At 39.8% G+C, this 23,525-nt stretch overlaps 1 protein-coding gene across 5 annotated transcripts in view; it reads right to left on the bottom strand.

Moving 5' to 3' along the window:
• PHACTR1 (phosphatase and actin regulator 1) overlaps nt 1-23,525 on the bottom strand; it is a 596,190-nt gene that overhangs the window by 554,659 nt on the left and 18,006 nt on the right. For all 5 annotated transcript variants that reach the window (XM_033216236.1, XM_033216242.1, XM_033216240.1 and 2 more), the window contains one exon: nt 5,232-5,378. In XM_033216236.1, coding sequence (XP_033072127.1) covers nt 5,232-5,378 — 147 coding nt within the window. The remainder of the gene's footprint in view (nt 1-5,231; nt 5,379-23,525) is intronic.

Genomic DNA, 23,525 nt, shown 5'->3' with positions numbered 1-23,525 from the left:
CAAACCCCAAAAGGTTAAATGACTTGCCCATGGTCTTAGGAGAGTGATGCATTAGAATCAAATTCTTCTGACTCTTGCCTCACATATTTCCTATAAAACACACCTCTGTGGGATTTTATAGAATTAAATTATATAGACATATATAGACAAACCAAAAAAGTAATTTACCATGTAGCCATAAGATAATTGTAAATACCATACTTACATGTTTAAAAACAATAATAATACTCTGACCAAAGATTCTAAGAAAATGTAATTACCCAACATAGATTCTGTGTTCGATTTGTTTCATAAATTAAATATTTATGGGAAAGGGCTTCCCATTTAGTCATAGTGTTAATTACAGCCATCCCTTGGTATCCGTGAGATTGGTTCCAAGATCCCCTGCGAATAACAAAATCCATAGATACTCAAATCCCTTACATAAAATGGTGTAGTATTTGCATATAACCTATGCACATCCTCCTGTATATTTAAATTATCTCTAGATTACTTACAATACCTAATACAGTGTAAATGTTATATAATAGTTGTTATACTGTATCATTTAGGAAATAATGAAATAACTCTTTACATGTTCAGTACAGAGGCAGCTATTCATTTTTAAAAAATATATCCCATCCCTGGTTGGTTGAATCCACAGATGTGGAACCCATGAATGCCAAAGGCCAACTGTACTTACTTTCTTGTACCTTTTAAATATTCATTACACTACCTGGGGTGATCTTCACTGGTACCATCTTAATGCATGACATAATGAGATTATCAGGTTAGCTAGCTTTAACTATATATAGCACAGAAGGAGGGAAGACTTCCACACTAGAGGCTCCTGGTGAGCTGTGAGATCCATCATTTGAATTCTGCCTACCAAATATAGGAAGCAATAATTAAAAGAAGAGTTTGGGCCACCAAATAAAAGCCAGACCCACATGGTCCGCCTTCAATTTACAATCAGTAACAAAAAATATAGTGAGGAACACATTGGCATTCTTCAGTAAAAGAGTGAAGGAGGATGCCTATCAAAACTTTTAGGTTGGTGAAGCAATCTCAGATCAGCATGGCAATAATATTTACAATTTGCCTAGAAGCAGTTCTCATTGCTAAGTGATGATGGCACATTCTGAGCTGTCACTTCTCAATATCATGGGCCTCCATTATTTAGCTAAGTGATAAGGGTGGAAGAGAGGTAACCTGGGACCTAGCTTATAACTTCTTTTGGTAGACCCATCCATCCTTATAGGAAACCAGAGCAAGCCAGTTCCGACTGCCATTATCCTCTGGGCCTGAAAGGGTAAAAGAGACCAGTGAAGGCCAGAAACAGCTATCCTTGGTGGACATCCAGAACCAAAACAGATCTCAATTTTCCAAAGAGAATAATTATGCTGGTGTTGACCATACTGTTAATTTAAAATCTCCCCCATACAAAGCAATTCTGATATATCAACAGAAGTTAAACCTCTTTATGATTAGAAAAGGACACATTTTTCTCAATAGTGTCTAATACTGGTTTTGTGTTTTAAACTATTCTAAATCATCAGGATGACTTGCTTTCCTTCTTTTGACATCCATTTAAGAAATGTAAGAAGTGCTTAATTTTTCTACTTAATATAACACTTTCATTCACTTTAGTGTGTAATTATAGAGTTTTTCAGTTTCAGCAACTTCTATGTGTCAGGTAAACCTCCATATACTGTCAATATAAAGATAAATAGAATACACTACCCTCATGGGAAAGTACTTGCCAGATGAGCTGCAACTCTTCATTGCACTGACTGCAATGCAGTGAATGAATGACTTCATAAGGCAGGCTACACTCTTACAAGATAAATGTCAATGATGTTCATTCTAAGTGAGAAAACAATTAGAAACACTTGCTACTAATAGTACGAATAGACTCTTCTGTTCCAGGATGTCCTTTTAACACATTTGAATTCCTTAGGGGAAAAAATCCCTTTTTGAATGTTTTAATCTTTGATGTGTCTGGGTAACTTACAACAGATATATTGACTTAATTTCTTTTGCATTCATACCATCTTCAAACAATCATCTATCAATGTCTGTGTCTACTAAATGCTGAACAGAAGTTAAAAACCTAGAAAAGGGACTCTTAGAAAAATAAGTCATGGTTCAGCAAATTTCTGTTCTCTATGCTCTCAATTTTAGCTGAAACTTGAAATTAACATCTTCATACATTGATGAAAGACCCACATTTTGGTGCTATTCTTTGACTGACTTGCCACTGTAGGTGAAGAAGTATATCCTTCACTCAAGCTGTGGAATTATTTCTGAAATGATATTATTAAGTACTGTTGGAGATAGGGTGTAGCTAAAAAATGCTTAAGTGCTTAATTAGTATTCAAAATACCCAGTCCACTTTATTTGGCAACTGGACATATTAGTTTAATGATTTCATGATAGCCAAGTAAAATGAATATATGTATATGTATTTCCTTGAAGCATTGCTAAACCTCTAAAATATCAAACATGGGTTTATGTATAATTAGTGGTGTGGGAAAGCAAATATTAAACATAAATAGTTTAAGCCAATGAAACATTAATCTGGAAAGAATAAACAATAAGTAATTGGTTGGGGGCAGGAGAGGAGTGGAAAGAAAGGGCACAGGACTGCTTCCCTGCTTAAGTGTTCATAAATTGTGGTTAAGACATAAACAAAATTATCTCTATGCCCAGATTATGTAATTTATTGGGAGTGTGCATGCTTCTCTGTTCAGCAATGCTGATAACAACACTAATAGCTTAATTACAACTTGCGGCTTAAGGAGATAAACAAGGCTGTTTGCTTTTAAAACCAGGGGTTACAATTACTCTTAAATGCAGGGGAAAGGCACTTCTGCGAGTGGATCTTACTTTGTTAGGGAAGCAACCAAAAACCAGCTGGAAAATAAACAAAGCCCCAAGAGTGAGCAGTTTGTGCAAAATTAGAACATAAACGCCCGATTTGAGCAGCGGAGCAGTAGGCGTGATGCATAGCAAATTGGCAGCAAATGTAGGTACAGAGAGGGATGAAAAAGTTTTTGGTAGCCAGATCTTATGCATTTTCTTTGGAATTCCATCACAGCAGGGAAAGAGTACCCATCCCTTCACTGTCCACCTTACAGTCACTTCCCTGTCTCGCTTCAGCACCACCAAGGGAGGACAGCTCCCCTGGCTGCAGTACAGAGCAGGCTGCTAATACCCTTCCTCCTTTAACAGTATCATCTCTGCATTTCTCTTACTGGTGTCTTTCTTGCCACTTTAGGAGTATTTTAAGGGATATATAGAAGGGACTGAGTGCTTGTCTCGCTTATTTATTTCCAGATGAAATAGAGATAAGTCCTGTCTGAGCCAATCTTTAAACTGGACTCCAGAGCAATTTAACCAGAATAAAAGATTGCAAGTCACTACTAGGTTTAACCTGGTGACAAAGTGGCTCAATGTAATTGAGTAGTAGCTGAAACTTGAAACTCTTGTTTAGCGCTTTATTTTATTGTTTTGTTAGAAAAGTACTAGTAGAAGGTAAACAACCTTTACTAAATGCTGCTTTGGCTCTATTCCTCCTGGGCTAAGCAAAGGGGTTAATAGACTAATTTCCAATATCAGTGGGTTGGGAAAACAATCTTGCTCCTAAAAAAAACTTTTCTCGGTCCTTTGTAAGACCCTTCACAACCATATGCTGAATCTGGAACACAGAAGTAGGGGATTAACAGTTCCAAAGTGTGAACCATGGAGTAATACAGCATGCCATAGAAAATGCCAAAGCTTCCTAAGTAAACTTGTCTTGTCTTCAGCTCCAAAGCCAGAGGCAAACATTTAAGAAGTGACAAGATATACATGATTAAAACAACAAATCATCAAGACAGGAAAATTATATTCCAAGGCAGTTGGTCACTCTGGCACATTCAGTTACCATTCTTCCAGCCATAAGGGTACGGTTGCTTAGTCAGTGCATCTTGTTTTTCTGTGCAGTTTTCTCTTTTGTCGAAACTTCTCAACAGGGCATAAAATACCCATCATCTGAAGGTTCTCTTTGCTCCAACACATGCACCATGCGCGCGCGCACACACACACACACACACACACATTTTGTTCGATTTAGTCCCATTTCCAAGAGTTCAGTTTCCTAAAGCAAAAAGTATCATCTGCTTTTTAAACTTATTTTGAAAAGTAGTCTTCAGGAAAATGCCCTCACTTTTATCGTAGTTGCTAGAATAATACGGGACCTTGGAGAGGAAGAGAAAACAAACTAGGACGGAAGCTTAGGAGTCATTCAGAAAAGGCAGAGCTATGAAGTTAGCGGTGAACAGCTTCTTCCCAGTGATAGTGACCACACAGGTGTAAGGCATTCTAGAGGCGAGTTGGGAGCAGCAGCAGCCGCAGAGAGATCAGTAGATTCTGGGCTTTTCTCACTGAGTAACCTTCAGTGGACTCAACTGAGGCATTTTTCGACTCTGAATCCCTCAGTCCTCCTTTTGTTGCTTTCCTTCCCTCCTTCCTTCCTTCCTTGCTTCCTTCCTTCCTTCTTTTCTTCCCTGGCACCTCACTACCTTTCCTCCTTGTTTCCTTCCTTTCCTCCCTATCTTCCTTTCTCATTTCGTCTCTCCATGTACCTCAGTTACCCTTTTCACTTAATTCCATCTGGGCCACTTTGGGCACCAGTTCCAGAGACAGCATCAAGTCACCTAACGTGCATTCTCCAGACCATGCTATTATGACCAGCACGGTAGCTTCCCAGCTGCCCCGTGCAAGGAAAAGGTTCCGTTCCTGGCGGCCAGCCCCGCCCCCTCTCCCCACTCCAACACCGCAACGGCGGCGTCAACCCGTCAAAACCAAGAGTCTGAATGTCACCAACAAGTTCCACCCCATAGTAGCCGCGCCAGCCAACCTCGCCCGGGGAGCCTCGCCAGACCCCGCGCCCACAGCCTGCGCTCGGGCGCGCGGCCCGGGCTCCGGGTTATTCCCGGGATCACTGTGGTCACTGACAGCACTTCCTCCTCCCAGTGCCGGGGAAGCCCGCGTGGGACTCGGGCGGATTCGGGGTTGCACGCGCCGCCCTCCCCCACCTCGCAGCTCATACACACGCCCTCTGCGCACCGGAGACACAAAGAGCGCGAGTGCTGAGCGCCCGACTGCGGGGGGCGGCGGGGAGGGCGCCCGGGAGGGGCGGGGGCGCAGCAGCCGGGGAGGGAGGGAGCAGGGCGGAGGCGGGGGCGCGGCGCCAGGGTCTTCCTTACCTGCCCCCAGGTTAAAGGAGATCCTGGCCTCCGCGAGGTACGGCGTGTCGCTCTTGGAGCGCACTCTCCGGATGGGCCGCCGGTCTATATCATCCTCCGAGGATGCCGCCATTAATGTGGGAGGCAGGAGCAGGGTCGCCCGGCGAGCTGAGAGGGAGAAGGAGACGGAGGGAGAGGGAGAGAGGCGGAAGGGGGAGGAGGGGAGAGGAAGAGGCTCGCACACGGGGGAGGGGGAGGGGAAGGGGGAGGGGAGAGGAAGGGAAGGAGTGGGGAGGGAGTGGGAAAGAGAGGGAAACAGGGGGAAAAACGAGGGAGAGAGAAAGAAAGAGAGCAAAGGAGAGAAAGGGGTGAAGGGAGAGAAAGAAAATCCGTTAAGGATCTGTGGACTGGAGCAGAGATCAGGCTGTCCCTGGCTGGCGCCCGGGGCTCCCCCAGACTCCTCTCCCAGCCACAGGGCCGAGGGGCCAGTGCTCTAGGCTGACACCCCGCCTCCCGCCTGCAGCCCCAGTTTCCAGCCCTTGGCACAGATAGGCTCATGCGAAAGGGACGACTCCAACGCAGAGATGCCCAGTCAGCACTGTGCCCTCTCCCGCCAAACGCGCTTACTCTGCCCAAGTGCACACTACAGTCTCCTTCGCCCACAGGCTGCTCTATGTGAGCGGGCCGCGCCAGCAGTCCCAGGTCCCTGCGTGGAGTTACCACTCCTGGGGTGCAAGCCCTGGTCCCGCTGGTCATGGAGGAGGGCATTGTGCCCAGCCCAGCCCTCTCTACTCCCTTACTCCCAGCCAGGAGCTCAAATAAAGATAGAACTAGATCTGAAATCCTCAGAAGTTTTCTTATCTGCCCCCTTACAACTTAGAGGTGGGGAATAGAGGAAAATTGTCTACAAGTTTGGGAGCAGTTTGGCTGTAATGTTTCTAGAGTTGGTGTTTTGAATGTAGAGTAGGCATATGTTTGCAGAATTGAGTGGCCTTTTCTAACCACTAACTTCTGGGATGTGTTTATCTCTACGTAAGTACTCATTCATTTTAACCGAATTCCTCTTTATTTGGTCACTTAGAGCACACATAATAGTGTTTGGGTTGGACTTGTAACCTCTACAACCTGGCACCATTGTTTCTGCAGGAGAGGTGGTCAAGGGGACTTTACATTTCTTTGAATGCCTGCACTACCACCTGCAACCCTCCCTGTAACACAGCAGAAGAACCTAGAAAGGTTTCTAGGGTGTGAATAAGAATGGTTTGATGCTCCTGCTGAACCTATTGATGGGCTAAACGCTTTCATGTTTGTCTTTCTGCAGCTGTTAAGTGCTTAGTCTTTTTGTGGCCGGAGTTTGCCACTCTTCTATCTAGTAAGTGCCCACCTGGAGTACACAGATAAATCTTACTTTGGTTCCCTCCCTGCTACAAAGGGCATCTCAGTGTGGACTTGGGGGAAGTGCTAATCTGAGTGTGCAAGCCCTCCCTCTCTACTTCAGCGGTCAGTTCTAATTCTCCACTTGCCTTTTCTCATTCTAGAATCTTCTTCTCTCTTCATTGGTCTTTTGCCTTCACACATGCACAGTAACTACTCATTTTAGGAAAAATATACTTGCCTTTGGCCTTGCTGCTTCCTCTGTCTGTACCATACTCGTTCCTTCCCGTTCTGTTTAACCTTCCCATGGAACTCTTGGCCATCAGTCTCTGTATTTACACTCCAATCTCGTCCTTTCATCCCCATCATTGGTTTCTTTCCTCACCACGCTACCAAAGTTATTTTAAAAGCCTTCCATCAATGTCCTAATAGTCAAAACTAATTATTTCTTGGCTTCTCTGAAATACTTAGTAATCCATCATTCTTGAAATAATCCCATCCTTTGCTAGGCTGTCTCCCTAATCTGATTTCTAATTGTTGGCCAGTTCTCTGTGTTAATCTGAAACTGCTTATTCTGGCATTCAGGGCCCTCTACAACCTGTCTTTCCCATCCTCATCTCCCATTATTTACTCCAGTCTGCTTGGAGCCACCCCAACAAAGCTGGCTCATTTTTGCATCTGCACCTTAGCTTAAGTGACACACCACAAATTTCTTACCTATAATCATTTCCTGTTCTCTCTCAGAAATGTGAAGTGACTAGCTCATTAGTTTTTGGCATGAACCCACCATATAGTAATGAAATGTGCAGCAGTTTTTTGTTTGTTTGTTTTGAGACAAGGTCTCTCTCTGTCTCCCAGGCTGGAGTGCAGTGGCATGACCTTAACTCACTACAGTCGTGACCTCCTTGGGCTCAAGCAGTCCTCCCACCCAAGCCTCCTGAGTAGCTAGGATTATAGGCGTGCACCACCATGCCCAACTAATTTTTTTTTCTTTTTTGTAGAGATGCGGTCTCAATATGTTGTCCAGGCTGATCTCACATCCTTGGCCTCAAAGGCTCCTCCTGCCTGGGTCTCTCAAAGTGGTGGGAATACAAGCATGAACCATCACAGCTGGCCAACAGCTATTTTTGAATAAAGTAAAGGAAGAGAGGGAGGGACAGAAGAAGGAAGAAGAAGAAAAGGAAAAGAAGCGAAGGAGGGTTGTGAGTACTCATAACTAATGAGTGGCTCAACTGGGGGCCAAATCCATGTATGCCTGATTTCAAATCCTATGCCCTTAACTAGTATTTGGGTTTGCTAAGTATATATATTTGACTGATTAGCCACCTTTCAGATTCACTTTTTTATGACATATACCTCATTATTATGTCTCATTTATCACTGTTAAACATAGTTTTAAAGTGAAGCCCTCCTCTTCCAAGAGGTGCAACAGAGTCCCATGGCTCATCAAATGAATTATGAACATTAATACTTTTAAAGGACTAACAGGCTGTAAACCAATCTATTGGTTACAGTCAGGTTCAGGTTCTTAAGGAAGTGCAAAATGTGAGGAAATAAACAATCCTAAATCCTGTATAAATGGTGCCTCCTGTGAATTAATGCAATGTATTTGATTGTTCAGAATTTGGAATTCCCCATTCTTTTGTACTCTCATTCATCAGCCAAGTTTCTGGAAAAATGATAAAGTCATCTGGAGAAATATCTACACTTAGCTCTACCATTTCAGAGAAATACATCTTTGAATTTCTGTTTCTTATTCATTTAACATTTTAGAGGATTAGTAACTTAATATTGCTACCACTTTAGGTTTATCCTTCTTCAAAGGAGTTTAAATGCACCTTTGTATTATTTCATTATAGGCTATTTTATATTGAAATAATTCCAGATAGCTAAACTTTTGACAAAAATGGGCATAGAAATACTACATTTATCTCCGTGTTCTTTTTGAGACAGGCCCTCGCTCTGTCACCGAAGTTGGAGTGCAGTAATGCAATCTCGACTCACTGCAGCCTCCACCTCCGCAGGCTCAAGCAATCCTTCCACGTCAACCTCCTAAGTAGCTGGGACCACAGCTACATGCCACCATCTAGCCTGGCTAATTTTTGTAATTTCTGTAGAGACAGAGTTTTGCCATGTTGACCTAGCTGGTCTCAAACTCCTGCTTTCCAGCAATCCACCCAACTCAGCCTCCCAAAGTGTTGGCATTACAGGCCGAACCATTGTGTCCAGTCTTGAATTTATTTTTATCACATTTTTATTTCTAATTGTTATCTTCCATTTCTTGACTTGTGTGATTTATTTCTTTGTCTTTCATCTAATTTTTTCTATTCTCTTTTTACTTTTCCTTTCTCTTCTCATACCCTTCCTTAGTCTTCATAACAGTTCCACACAGAGTCAGTCAGTCCCTTTTTATGCATCTCCTGCTACCCTATACAAAGGACTCACTTTTATGGGCTTGTCCCAATATTTCCACATTCTTTAATCTCTGGCACTCCTTTCATATTCATGACCTCTTATCATAAAACATCTGGCTGCATGACATCAGTGGAAGAGCCCTAGGAGCAGGCATCAAGATGGTAGGTGCCACTGCCAGTAGTACTGCTATCCCACCCAAGTGACACTGGGCAAGTCACTCTACCAGCATGGGTCCCATTACCTCCACTATAAAAATACAAGAGTCAGATATCATGATCTTAAAGGCACTGGCTAACTCCAATACTCTAGTATTATTTGTAGCTATTCTTGTATCTTTGCTTTCCATAAATATCTGTGGTGTATTTTGTCTCTTAATCTAAGAAAATACATCAGTCCTTTGTAATGAATTATATTTAGAAAACCACATGGCATCCATACTTCTACCCAGGTGATTTCCTATTTTTTAAGTCTATTTTATGTAACTCTGCATCCTTTAGAATCTATTTTTCCCTCTTATGCTGTTTCTATCATGTGGCAACATCCACATGATTGTTTATATGTGTGCATATGTGGATCTTGGTGTCTGTACAGAAGCATTGAATTCAACTGTAACCTCAATGACTTCCAAATGTAGTTTTTATGCACCCACCCAACCCTGCACTGCCACCCATGATTGCTTCTTTCTAAATATGACTCCTGACTTGGGAAGAAGGCATTTTCTCTTTTCTTTTCCTAAAACCAGTCAACATTTTAACACTGTAGACTCTTAAATGTATGTTAAATCCAGAACTACAGCCAAAGAAAAAGAAGCAGCCCAATAGAATGCTCAGGAAAATTATACTTCATACACATCTGCTATGGAAGAGGATGGAGGTGAGAAGGGGAGGGAGAAAGAAGGATGTGATATTCCATCCCCATTAAGAAAAATTTTCAAGTGAGTAAAGCTTACCCTTTAAAAATATTACTCAAAGTGTGTTTCTAGGACACCCCACATCAGAATCACTTGCAATACTTGTTAAAATGTCCATTTTGCAGGCCCCTAATCTGAACCTACTGTATCAGAATTTGAGGAGATGGGACCTGTGTACCTAGATTTTCCAAAGACTCTCAACTCTATCCACTCTCACCACTTCTATTTAACATTATACTGGAGGTCCTGGCCAGGGAAGTAAGGCAAGTAAAAAAAATTACAGATATAATGATTGGAAGGCAAGAATAAAATTGTTATTAGTCATTTATGTTATGATTTTATACCTGTAGAATTCATAAGAATCCACAGACTGTTAGAAATAAGTAATTTTCACAATGTCATTGATATAATGTCAGCTTACAACATCATATTTTTGCTACTTTGCCTACAGAGTAGCTATTCTTTTATTCCTTTGGATTCTTAATAAACTTGCTTTTACTTTACTCTATGGATTTGCCTCAAATTCTTTCTTGGGTGAAATCCAAGAACCCTCTCTTGGGGTCTGGATCGGGACCCCTTTCTGGTAACATCTTCCTTATGAACCATGATGGGATGATATTGAGAAGACTCCAGACCCAAAGGAAATAGATTGCAGCGCTGATTGGCTGATTTTGGAATCAAGGAAACTTTTCTTTTTATTGACAGCATTTAACGATTGAGTAAAGTATATTCCTGTAAATGAAATTTGGAGCACATTTCTTTCTCTCTTCCTGATTTCTCCAAAATTTAGAAACTATTTCTGAATATTCTTAACTTATGGCAATATAGTTGTTTGCATAAGTGCAATAGGATCTGCTTTCTTTTGCAACAGGACACAATTGGAGAAACTGGTTATTTTACCAAGGCTTTGATGGGAATGGCGAGGTTCCCTTTAAGGAAGCAAATTCAACTTATAGAGAGCCAATAAAAGCCCCTTGGGAAAACTGGCCTCATACCTTGCCTACATAGTACCTGTACAGGGCTCCTGACTTGTGGTAAGTAAAGAATAACACTTTCTGACAGGCCCAGCAGCCCCAGGTTATCTAGGGACCTCAAGAAGAGAGGAATCATGTAGATATTTAATGGTACAAAGCCATGGCTGGACTCGACTTTAGAAAACTCTTATCTGAGTTTCTTTATGGAATAAAGTTCCATCAAAGCCAATTTAAAAGCCTATGTGAAAAGTAATTATTCTTGCTGCACTTCATACAAATAATCAGGGCAAGTATAAGACTAGATTTACTTTGGCAAACAAATTGGTTCTATTATGATTTGTCTTTAGCAAAAGTGGGAGACTGGAGAGAGAAAAATTATGTTTCAAGAACTATGGTTCACCTGTTATTAGATTCTAGTGTCATCAGTTGTTTTTACGGTTTTTTTCCCCCCTGCAATTTAGACTAACCCTGCTTATTCTTGTGAACTAACCAGTGATCTCTGGGTGCTGCTCAGAAGAAACAAAAGGGATGAGTAATGTAACAATCTGGATCAATACTCTAATTCTGGGCACATATTGGAATCAGCTAGTGACTCTATATCAGGTTGATTCCAACAATTGCCCAGTTCATGGAAAGTCTTCTTATTTAGTTTACTTGGCATAACTTTCCTTTACTGTTGTGGAATATATTTGCTGTTGTACTCTTTGTGTAGGAATGCAGGATAAGCTTACTGAATATTGTATTAAACTGGACACTTATTATTCTTCCAAATATCATCTTTTGTCAGATCTGAGAGTTATGAATGGCCCTTGCTATGTGTATGCTTTCTAACTGTGCTCCTCTCTACCCTGAGTACTAGAGACCCTAATAATTAAGAATATCACCACCCCTATTCAACCTGAAGAAGTTATGGAAGCTGGATCTTTGTCCTTCTACAACCCTTAGGAGTAAGGGTTCCCTTGTAAAAAGGGAGGGGGGAATGTCAGAGGCATTTGAACCAGAGTGAATCCTTCTTGAATAAGGGCTGGGTAAAATAAGGCTGAGACCTACCAGGCTGCATTCCCAGAAAGTTAGGCATTCTAAGTCACAGGAAGAGATATGAAGCTGGCACAAGATACAGGTCACAAAGACCTTGCTGATAAAACAGGTTGTGGTAAAGAAGCCAGCCAGAACCCACCGAAACCAGGATGGCAAGTCAGCCAGAACCCACCGAAACCAGATTGACCTCTGGTCGTCCTCACTGCTCATTATACCCTAATTATAATGAATTAGCATGCTAAAAGACACTCCCATCAGAGCCATGACAGTTTACACATGCCATACCAACATCCAGAAGTCACCCTAAATGGTCTAAAAAGGAGAGGAGGAGCCCTAAACTCTGGGAACCTCCCACCCCTTTCTCCAAAAACACGTGAATAATCCACCCTTTATTTAGCATATAATCAGGAAGTAACAGTAAGTATAAGCAGCTGAGTGGCCCATGCCTCTGCCAATAGAGTACCCATTCCTTTATTCCTTTGCTTTCTTAACTTTCTTTCGCTTTATAAAAACAGACAAAAAAATCCCCCCCCAAATCACTTTTTTCTATATATTAACAAAATTAGAAAATGAAAAAATTAAAGTACCATTTACAATAGCATCAAAACCATCAAATATCTATCAATAAATTTTTAAAAAGATGAGCAAGTCCTCTGCATGAAAAACTATAAAACATTACTGAAAAAATTAAGAAGACCTGAGTAAGTGAAAAGTGAGATAATATGCAATAATCATGCTCATGGATTGAAAGACACAATATTATCAAGGCATCAATCTTGTCAAATTGACCCATGGGTTCAGTGTAATTCCAATCGAAATCTCAGTGGGGTTTCTTTTTCTTTCTTTCTTTTGGAATTTAACAAGCAGATTCTAATATGGAAAATGCAGAGGAAGAAGACCAGCACAATCTTGACAAATAAGAATAAAGTTGGAGGATTACAGTAGGAGATATCAAGACTTATTATAAAGACAATGAACACAAAAAGAAAGTAAGATAAATAGATCAACAGAAGAGCATACAGAATCTACAAACAGACCTAGATATGAACAGTCACTTGACTATGACAAGGGTTCCACTACAAGATCACGGGGAAAGGATGGACTTTTCAAGAAGCAGTTTGTGGCTACACAAGTATATATATGGTGGAAGAAAATAAACCTTGATCCATGCCTCACACAAAACTAAATTCCACATGGATCATGGACTTAAATATGAAAGGTTAATAATAACATTTCTAAAAGAAAAATTTTTCATAAAAGAATATTTTCATGACCTTCGAAACATTTTTAGGCAGGGCATAAAAATCACTAATCACAAAAGACTAGATAGACATGCCGATGCCATTAAAATTAAGAACTTCTGTTCATCATAAGACACTATTAAAAATGTAACATATTAAATAAAATACGTGAGATAAACAGTGCTGGTTGGGGCATTATTGCACTAAATGTTTATTTAGATAAGAGAAAATATTTCAAATCAATAAGGTAAGTTTCGATCTAGAAACTTAAAAGAAGAAGAAAAAATAAATCTAACCCAAACAGGAGGAAGGAGTTAATAAAGATAAAAGCAGGTCAAGAAATTAAAAATTTTAGAAGTTGAAAAATAAATGAAACAAAAATATCATTTTTCCAAAAAAATTCAATGATTAAGCCCTAGCAAGACTTGTAAAGACAAAAAGAAGATACAAATCATCAATATCAGGAATTAAATAGGAGTTATCACTATGGATCCTAAAACTATTAAAAGGATATAAGAGAATATTACAAGCATCTTTCTGTTTATATATTCAACAGCTTGGTAAAAATAAACTATATGCCCACTTTAAAAAAAGAAACAAAAATGAGAAAGACACCATTAGGAGATTGGAAAAGCAAGCCACAGACTGGGAGAAGATATTTTCAATACATATTTAACAAAGGACTTATTACCAGAATATGTAAAAGATCTCCTTAAACAGCAACAAAAAGATAGCTCAATCCAATTTTTTTAAAATGGACCAAAAACTTGAACAGACAGTTCATACAAAAAATGATTTTCAAATGTTCAAATAAGCATATGAAAAGATACTCCGGGGCCGGGCGCGGTGGCTCAAGCCTGTAATCCCAGCACTTTGGGAGGCCGAGACGGGCGGATCACGAGGTCAGGAGATCGAGACCATCCTGGCTAACACGGTGAAACCCCGTCTCTACTAAAAACTACAAAAAACTAGCCGGGCGAGGTGGCGGGCGCCTGTAGTCCAGCTACTCGGGAGGCTGAGGCAGGAGAATGGCGTAAACCCGGGAGGCAGAGCTTGCAGTGAGCTGAGATCCGGCCACTGCACTCCAGCCTGGGCAACAGAGCGAGACTCCGTCTCAAAAAAAAAAAAAAAAAAAAAAAAAGATACTCCGCAACATTGCTTAAAGCTAGATTCAAATTATAGCCTCAATGAGGCTATAATCTGGCTAAAATTTTAAAATCAGTTAATGCCATTATTGGCGAGAATAAGGGAGAACTGGAGCATCTATGCAATGCTGATGGGAACATAACTTGTAAAGATCACCTTGGAAGACTTTGTTTACATAAACATGGGTAAACATACTAGACCCAGGACATGAACCAGCAAGTCCACAGCAGATTTATTCATAATGACCCCAACCTGGGAACAATCCATCAACAAGAAAATGTGTAAACGTAATGTCTTCATACAGTGTCAGACATTAAGAAAAAAAAAAAAAAAAAACTACTGCTACAGGCAGCAACATGGACGAATCTCTTAGATATGATGTCAAACAAAAGATGCCAGACCCGAAAGACTACATATCACATGATTCCATTTACATGAAGTTCAAGAATAAGCAAATCTCATATACCATAATAAAAGGTTGATGAGAGAAATGTCTTGGAAGGGGCACAAAGAAATCTTTTGAAATGTGGGAAATTGTATGTGGATTTGGGTCATGGTTGTACTTTTTAGAAAAGGTGATAACTTTTGTAAAAGTTCAAATCACACATTTTATATTTGTGCATGTTGCTCTACACGTGTTATATATCACTGAAAAATAAGGCCCGATGAAGTGACCCATGCCTGTAATCCCTTTGGATTTACTTTGGGAGGCTATGGCAGGATGATTGCTTGAGCCCAGGAGTTTGAGACCAGCTTGGGCAACATTGCAACACTCCATCTCTACAAAATTTAAACATTAGCTGGGCATGGTGGTACGTGCCTGTGATCAAGTTACTGGTGAGGCTGAGACAGGAGGATCACTTGTGCCTAGAGATTGAGTCTGCAATGAACCATTTTTGTGCCACTGCACTCTAGCCTGAGCAACAGAGTGAGACCCTGTCTCAAAAATAAATAAATAAATAACTTATTTATTTATAAAAATCTTCCAGCTTATAAAGATGCAGAAATCAGTTTGAGAATTACTGCATTTAAGATAAGTACCAATACTTAGAAAAACACACTATTAATAAATATGAAATTTAATTAATCAATTAAAATAATGTATTGATGACTTGGGCTACCTTTATACATATCAGCATTTCACTATTTCAAAATTCTGTCTTTTTTTTAGGTGTGTCTCACCCTTATTTTTAGGCTATCATCATATCTATTTCTGATAACGATGATCTTTTAAAGATTCAGCTCCCAGCATTTTGCGCTGCATTAGAAAAAACAACAGAACAGCAGATAACTGAATTGGAAGTATATGTAAGGCATAAGAAAAGAATGTTGACAGTGGGCTTCTTGCTGTGGACAGTTAAGCCTTACTATGTCTTGTTAAAACAGCATTCCCCAAAATGCAGAGGACGTGTCACAAGAGTGCAGCAGTCAACTTGAAGGGACTCATATGGGTCAAATCTGGAACAATTTGAACACAAAAATAATGACATCCACTAGTGAATAATAAACCATTATATATGGGTACTCATTAGTTTTGATAATAAATGGATAGATTAAAACTGGTTTCAAAAAACATAAATAATATAATAAGCTGAAGATAGGGGAAGGCTCTTGGTTTTGTTCGTTTGTTTTTGTTTTTGTTTTTGAGACAGAGTTTCACTCTTGTTGCCCAGGCTACAGTGCATTGGCGTGGTCTTGACTCACTGCAACTTCCACTTCCCAGGTTCAAGGGGATTCTCCTGCCTCAGCCCACTTGAGTAGCTGGGACTACAAGCGCACACCATGACATCTGGCTAATCTTTGTATTTTTGGTAGAGATGGGGTTTCACCATGTTGGTCAGGCTGGTCTCCAACTCCTGACCTCAAGTGACCAGCCTGCCTCGGCCTCCCAAAGTGCTGGGATTACAGGAGTGAGCCACCATGCCCAGCCTGGCTCTTGCTTATACTAGAATACATATAGATGTATATATACATATATACACACGCAGTGTATAAACGTGTGTGTATGTGCGTATATATTTTATGTGTGTGTATGTACACACACGTACGTGCACACACATGCTTTTACACTCCTCTCTAGACAAATAGATCAATAGAGACAAGCGAGAGCAAATGGAGTAAGACTTTATTAATAGGTGAATCTACACTTGATCTTAGCCAAAAGACCAAGAAGCAATTTGTAATAGGTGAACCTGAGAAAAGAGTACATATCTATTCTTTGTACTATATCATTTTTGCAAATTTCTGTATTTTTAAATTTTTTTAAGTTAAAAAGTGATTGTAAGAAAAAGCATGTTTATTCTTTTCTATTTAGGAGAGTTTCCAAAGGTTAGAGATGATGCCCCATCCTTACTTTTAAGTTTCTCTGAAATATTATCATTGTCAGATAGTCCCACAGGCTGTGGACAAATACAGTATTGATATTAAGGGTAGTATGTCCTAGACTTACTGGCAGTCTTTGAATTTTTGTATTGATTCTGGTATATTCTAGCCAGGCAGATTTAGAATCTGGGCTGTATAGATGAAGTATATTTCACCGTTTTGCACATCTAACATGAGTTAGAAATACAAGAACCTTTACACCTCACAATTAAACCCAGTACAATATCACTAGTTATAGTGGCAATATTGAAAATCATTCATGAAAAGCTACAAAATGTAAATGATGGGGATGCATATCATTAACTATAATAACCCAACTTTCAGTAATAACTTGCTAATCTTAAATAGGTTTCACAAAAATACACCAAAAAGTTTTTTGGACTTTTTATTACAACTAAATTTAGTACGTAGATCCTGGAACATTTTTCTTTTCTCTGCATATGCATACTTTGCTAGAAAACAAAACATCTGAGGAAATGTTATTGGTACATCTCAGTTCTCTCTGCTTAAACTAGTCGTTAAAGGAGCTGTCCACTACACAAAGTTCTGATATTTGTTCCCTTTTATATGTGGCTGATTCTGTGGGCTACACGGGGAGAGGAAGTGGCTGCCTTGTTTCTGCTATTGCAGCTCAGGGTTCCAGCTCCACTGTGTTCCCCTGGGCCCCAACTTAGGTCTTTAATGTTGCACAGCTTCAGGGATACATCATTCACTTTATAGAAAGAGTCAAGTTCACAACTTGTGCAGCCATACCTTGAAGGACATAGCTCCCAAAGAGATGGAAGCCAGCCCTGTTTCCTATAACAATACGGGTCAATATTGACTTTGCTCTAACTCTTCTTTAAAGTGTGAATACGTAGCTTTTCTTGTTGCCTGTATATAGATGAATGCAAGATAATTCAGTAGCTACCCTAACACTGGGATGGTGACTTCTTTCCCAGAGAGCCTACATAATGATGCAATATTGTGCCTAATTTGAAATCACTTGATGATGTGAGACATATTAACAAACACTGTTTACATGTATGAGCTATGTTCCCTCTTTCTTTTGAAATTGTCCTGCCTCTGTAAAAATATGTGTATTGCGGTAGCCAGCTTCCAAAATGGCCCTTGATGAACCCCTACTCTTGGCACTCATGCCCTTATGTAGTCTCTTCCTACACTGAATTAGGCTTGATCTCTGTGACCACAAGAATATGCTGTAAGTGATGGTATATCACTTCTGAGGTTAGGTCATAAACATGAAATGTCTTGTGCTTCTGCCTTGCTTCCTCTTTGGGATCTTGCTTTGGGGAAGGTCAGTTGCAACGTGATGAGACACACCAGCAGCCTATGGAGAGGCTCGTGTAACAAGGCATCAAACCCTCCTGCTAGATGTCATGGGCATAAGCCACATGACTTATTTAACTTGAAAGCCTCAGTTAAATTTTCAGCTAACTACAGTCCCAGCCAACCTCCTGACTGTCACCTCAGACCCTAAACCCGAACAGCCCAGCTAAGACTCTCCTTCATTCTTGACCCACAGAAACTGTCAGATAGTGTGTTTGTTGTTTTAAGTCACTAAGTTTTGGGGTAATTTGATACACAGCAATAGAAACATAATAACTGTGGGTTCACAATGGACTCAGAGCATCAATTGTTAATGCCAAATACTATCTATGTCTATCAGAAAACTGAAATCTTAACCAGTTTGATTGAACTATTAGCAAATTTTAAGACAGAAAACAAAAATTAAATGACAGTACAAATCTTTCCAGTGGAAAACCTTTCTTTTCCTTCTTCCCATCTTATCATAGCTAAACTCTGCCCATCCTCTATGGCTGGAATGTTTTTATTACCGTCTCCAGTACCACCAGGAGAGTGTAGTACCTCTCTTCCTTTGTCTCTGCTCACCTTGTGGCAGTCTATAATTTTCACTTTGTATGAATATATTAACAAAATAATATGGATATTATTTTTCTTCCAGACAATAGGAAGTAATGGCTAACAGCACAATCTTTGAGGTTAGCCCTCCTGAGTTTGTATCCAAATGTCATACTTAATAGCTGCATGCTTTCATGCAGGTCACTTACCTCTTATACATCTGTAAGATGGGACTAACATAGTACCTACAACTTGGGGCCATTACAAGGATTCAGACATATAATTTACATAATCTTTGGCAAAGGAAATTCCTGATAAACATTTATTATGTTAAGACTATTATTACTAGCCAGCTCCAAGCAAGGCTGTGGCTGAGAAATTAAACCTTGGCATAATTCCCAAGCTTATTAGACCTTGTAAAAAAGTTAGTGAGCTCTCCAAGCTTTGGCTTCCTTATATGTAAACTCAAAATAAAATAAACTCTCTCACTGGGCCTTGGGAGGATAAAACATTATATAATAAATGCAAAACACCTAACATAGAGCCTGACAAATGGTAGGCGGGAAACAAATGTTCGTTGCTTCCTTTCCTCTCAGTTTCTTAAAGTAGACACTGTGCAGAGGGGCTGGGGGCTGGCTGCTAAATCATGCTAGATGCAGAAAAAGAAAATGTGCTTCAGGCTTTGTATGTTGAACTGAGTTGGGCAGAGACTCAAGCAGATTTCTATTATTTAAATGTTGAGCATTCCTTGTTTAGATATATGTCACTTTTCCAATTTTATTTGATAGTACAGGTAACATTAAAACTCATCTATTTTGATTTTATATATTCCATGTGACTGATTTTCAATATAGTTGCTGTAATTAATGATATCATTTGAAATCTAAAGGTTCTAGTATTTCTAATTCATATTCAGCGTACACACCAGTGATATATAATAGGACATATCTTTGCGTGGCAAACTCCTGGGCTTAGTTACTTGCAAAATAACTTTAGAGGCAAAGGCTGCAGGGGCTTTAATCCCATTTAAGCCCCATATACAAGAAGACAACAGGATGCAGAGATATGGGCATGGATGAGACATTGAGAAACTGGGTTCTGGCTCCTGCTCTGCTACCATCTACCTCCATCTGGTTTAGCTAAGCTATTTCTCTCCAGAAAGGCAGGATGTTGTAGGGGAAAGCTGTGAAGCCAGAAAGACTCATGTTTGAATCCTGGCTTCACCTCTTCATAGTTGTGTGGTATTTGGTCAGTTTTTGATCATTCTGAGGTTTAATTTCTTATAAATTGGGGGCAATAATATGTAACTCATAAGTTTATAGTTTCAAATGAAACAAATATGCATAGATTCTGTTATATGTTAGGTATTTAATAAACAGTATTTGCTTTTCCTGTCTTCCCTAAGCCTCAGTTTTACGACCTGTAAAATGAGCTAATTAAATTAAGTCCCTTCCAGCTATGATGTTCTATTACTGTAGTAATTATACTGTCAAAGGAAACATTACAAATATTTGGCATTTGCTCATGATGCATAATAAAATGCATCTATCTATGATGAGGAGAAGACATATTGTGCTTGTGGAGGGGAAAAAACATAAAAATTTCTAAATGTATGAGTCTAAGAGGGAAGAACAACCCAATATAGATTACGTAGATATTTTATTTGCATTCTGTTGTGTCTACAGATGGGCTGATGACAGTGATTAGATCACAGGGTATTAGTCAGAGACTCTGTCTAGTAAATAATGGCTGAACAGATCCAGGGACATCAACCCAGCTGGCAAAGTCACCCTTTGGGGAAAAACAAAGCATGGTTGCCCTTTCCATCACAGCCCAAACTATGTCTGGTTATTTCGTAATTCAGTTAGAATGAACTACTTCAAGGTAAAAGGAATTATTTTATTGTTTAAATTAAGACACAGAAAAATTAAAAGCAATAAATCTGAGGAGCTTTACTTAGGTTAAAAAAATCTGTGTGTGCCATGGAATACTATGCAGCCATAAAAAGGAATGAGATCATGTCCTTTGTCGGGACATGGATGAAGCTGGAAGCCATCATCCTCAGCAAACTAACACAGGAACAGAAACCCAAACATCACATGTTCTCACTCACAAGTGGGGGCTGAACAGTGAGAACACATGGACACAGGGAGGGGAACAACACATACCAGGGCCTATTTTGGGGTGAGGGATGAGGGGAGGGAACTTAGAGAATGGGTCAATAGGTGCAGCAAACCACCATGACGCACATTTACCTATGTAACAAGCCTGCACGTTCTACACATGTATCCCATTTTTCAGAAGAAATAAAAATAGATAATACTAATAATAATTAATAAATAAATAATAAAAATAAACAACACCAAAAAAATCTGTGTGCTTCCATGTGTATAAAAAGAATATAAGAATATTCACTAGGTTGTAAAGAATACCTATTTTTAGATGATGGGGCTAGTTGAGTTTTGTTTTGTTGTTTGCCTATTTTTTAAAAAAATTTTCTATAATAACTATATGTTGCATTGGTAGTGAGAGGGAAAAACAAGTTATGTGTATCATAAGAAACTCCCATGGAGACTCAGGCAGGTTGCCCTCCTCCCCCACCTCCCAGGAATTGCAAGCAAATCACATATTCTGCAACTCAGTTTAAGGGCCAGAGGCCCCACCATTCCATTTTGATAGTTCCCCCCACCCCCCGCAAAAAAAGGTAAAACTTTCCTTTAAGAAGTTGAACCTGAGTATAATGACATAAAATGGCTCCATTGCCACATTTGTATCTCACAACATCGAGACATTCTACCTTTGAGTGTGTGGTGACACATGAACATCTGTCCATCCCCACATGCCGGTATATGGATGTCTTTGCTAGTATTTCCATGGTCTCCAATATAACATAGGACCACCAGTTGCAGTGGGAAGAATCCAAAAGCTGAAGATTATAATTCTGGCTCCATTACTAATAGCTGTGACCTTGGGAAGTCACTTGATTATTAGAAACATAGATTACTTCATCTGTAAAATGGGGTCAACATCATGTGCCCAATAATTTTCCTTTTTATAGATAAAATGAGATAATAAATACAAAGCCCTTGGCACATAGTCTGAGTCTGCTTACTCTCCTTTCCATTTGCAATTTCAGTGTACACATCCAGACTATTAAGCTAGCATCAGATATGAGGCTAATGTAAAAATAGCTCTTGCAGTATGATGTTTGGAATGTGGTCTTGCTTTTCAGAGACAAAAATTCAATTGGGCTAAGCCAAGTAGTTTCTTCTCTGCCTGTCACCTATCAAATTTAGTCAAACAGTGCGTAATCAACTAAATGAAACAGAATATATGCCTGCATGGGTTTTAAAAAGGTAATATGGCTGGGCATGGTGGCTCACACCTGTAATCCCAGCACTTTGGGAGACCAAGGAGAGTGGTCAGGAGTTCGAGACCAGCCTGGCCAACATGGTGAATCTCCATCTCTACTAAAAATACAAAAATTAGCCAGGCATGGTGGTGGACACCTGTAATCCCAGCTACTCGGGAGGCCGAGGCGGGAGAATTGCTGAACCCGGGAGGCAGAGGTTGCAGTGAGCCAATATCATGCCACTGCACTCCAGCCTGGGCAACACAGCAAAACTCCATCTCAAAAATAAATACATAAAAAGGTAATATTCTGCATAGTATTCCATGGTGTATATGTACCACAGCCATAAGAAAGAACAAGATCATGTCCCTTACAGGGACATAGATGGAGCTAGAGGCCATTATCCTTACCAAACTAATGCAGTGACAAATACCACATGTTCTCACTTATAAGTGGGAGCTAAATGATGAGAGCACATGGACACATAAAGGGGAACAACTCACCGGGGCCTATTGGAGGCTGGAGGGTGGGAGGAGGGAGAGGGTCAGGAAAAATAACAAGTGAGTAGTAGGCTTAATACCTTGGTAATGAAATAATCTGTATGACAAACCCTCATGACATAAGTTTACCTATGTAACAAACCTGCACATGTATCCCTGAACTTAAAATAAATGTTTTTAAAAGGAAGGTCTATTTTTAACCAGCTGCAGCTAAATCCCCTTTTTCCTCTTCCTTTGCAGCATTTTGGAACAAGCTATAGTTCTATACAGTGATCGAGCTGCATTGAATTTTTTCTTAAAAAACACTTTTTTTTTAAAAAAAAATGACCTTATAAGTGTTAACTGAGAATTTTGCTTATTATAAAAATACAAACCAGAATTTGCAATAATCTTAGTGACTTCAAACATTTGACTCATGTCAATATTTGAAATAGAGTATTAATTGTAAGTACTGGTGCTAGAAAGAAAATTTTGTATTTATAGAAAAATCTTTTCATTTAAACAATCTCCCAATCTTCTAAATAATGTGAAAGGAAAATTAAAGGCCCAGTAGAACCACATATTCAGAGGCCAATGTAAAATGTATTAGAGAAATTATTTTAGGAGTTACCGAGGAATATAGAATATTTTGGATGGTTTTCCAAGATCTCCATACCAAGCTTTAGATCCGTGGAACTTATTCCATACTGGTAATCAAGGATTGGCTATTCCATAGGATCTCCAAACTCAATATGCTTTAAATAGAATTTCTTTTTCCTGCCTTCATCTTGGTCATCTTCCTGTACTGTCCCTTCAGGAAAGGGCTGTCTCATTCACTGAGCAGGCCCAAAGATAACATGTGGGAGCATTCAAAGAACCTCTTTCACTTTCTGTCTGCCTACCTTGTCACCACATAATCAGGAAAAGAATCTTCTTAATATTTCTAGAATCCTCTCCCCTTTTGAACTCTCCCAGCCAGTTCCCTCTTTAGGCTTTCTTCTTGTTTGAATCACTGCAATAGCCTCCTGATGCCTCTGCTTGCCTCTGGTCTTCCTCCCCAGTCTGTCGTCTATATTAATGATCTCTATAAAAGCAGACCTGATAACATCTCCTCTGTATTCGCTGCTTTAGTGGATTCAGT

This window comes from Trachypithecus francoisi, unplaced genomic scaffold (genome assembly GCF_009764315.1).
Source record: "Trachypithecus francoisi isolate TF-2019V2 unplaced genomic scaffold, Tfra_2.0 Lachesis_group10, whole genome shotgun sequence".
Lineage (NCBI taxonomy): Eukaryota > Metazoa > Chordata > Mammalia > Primates > Cercopithecidae > Trachypithecus > Trachypithecus francoisi.
The sequence above is the reverse complement of the archived record's forward strand: the minus strand, read 5'-3'. Positions and strand labels throughout refer to the sequence as shown.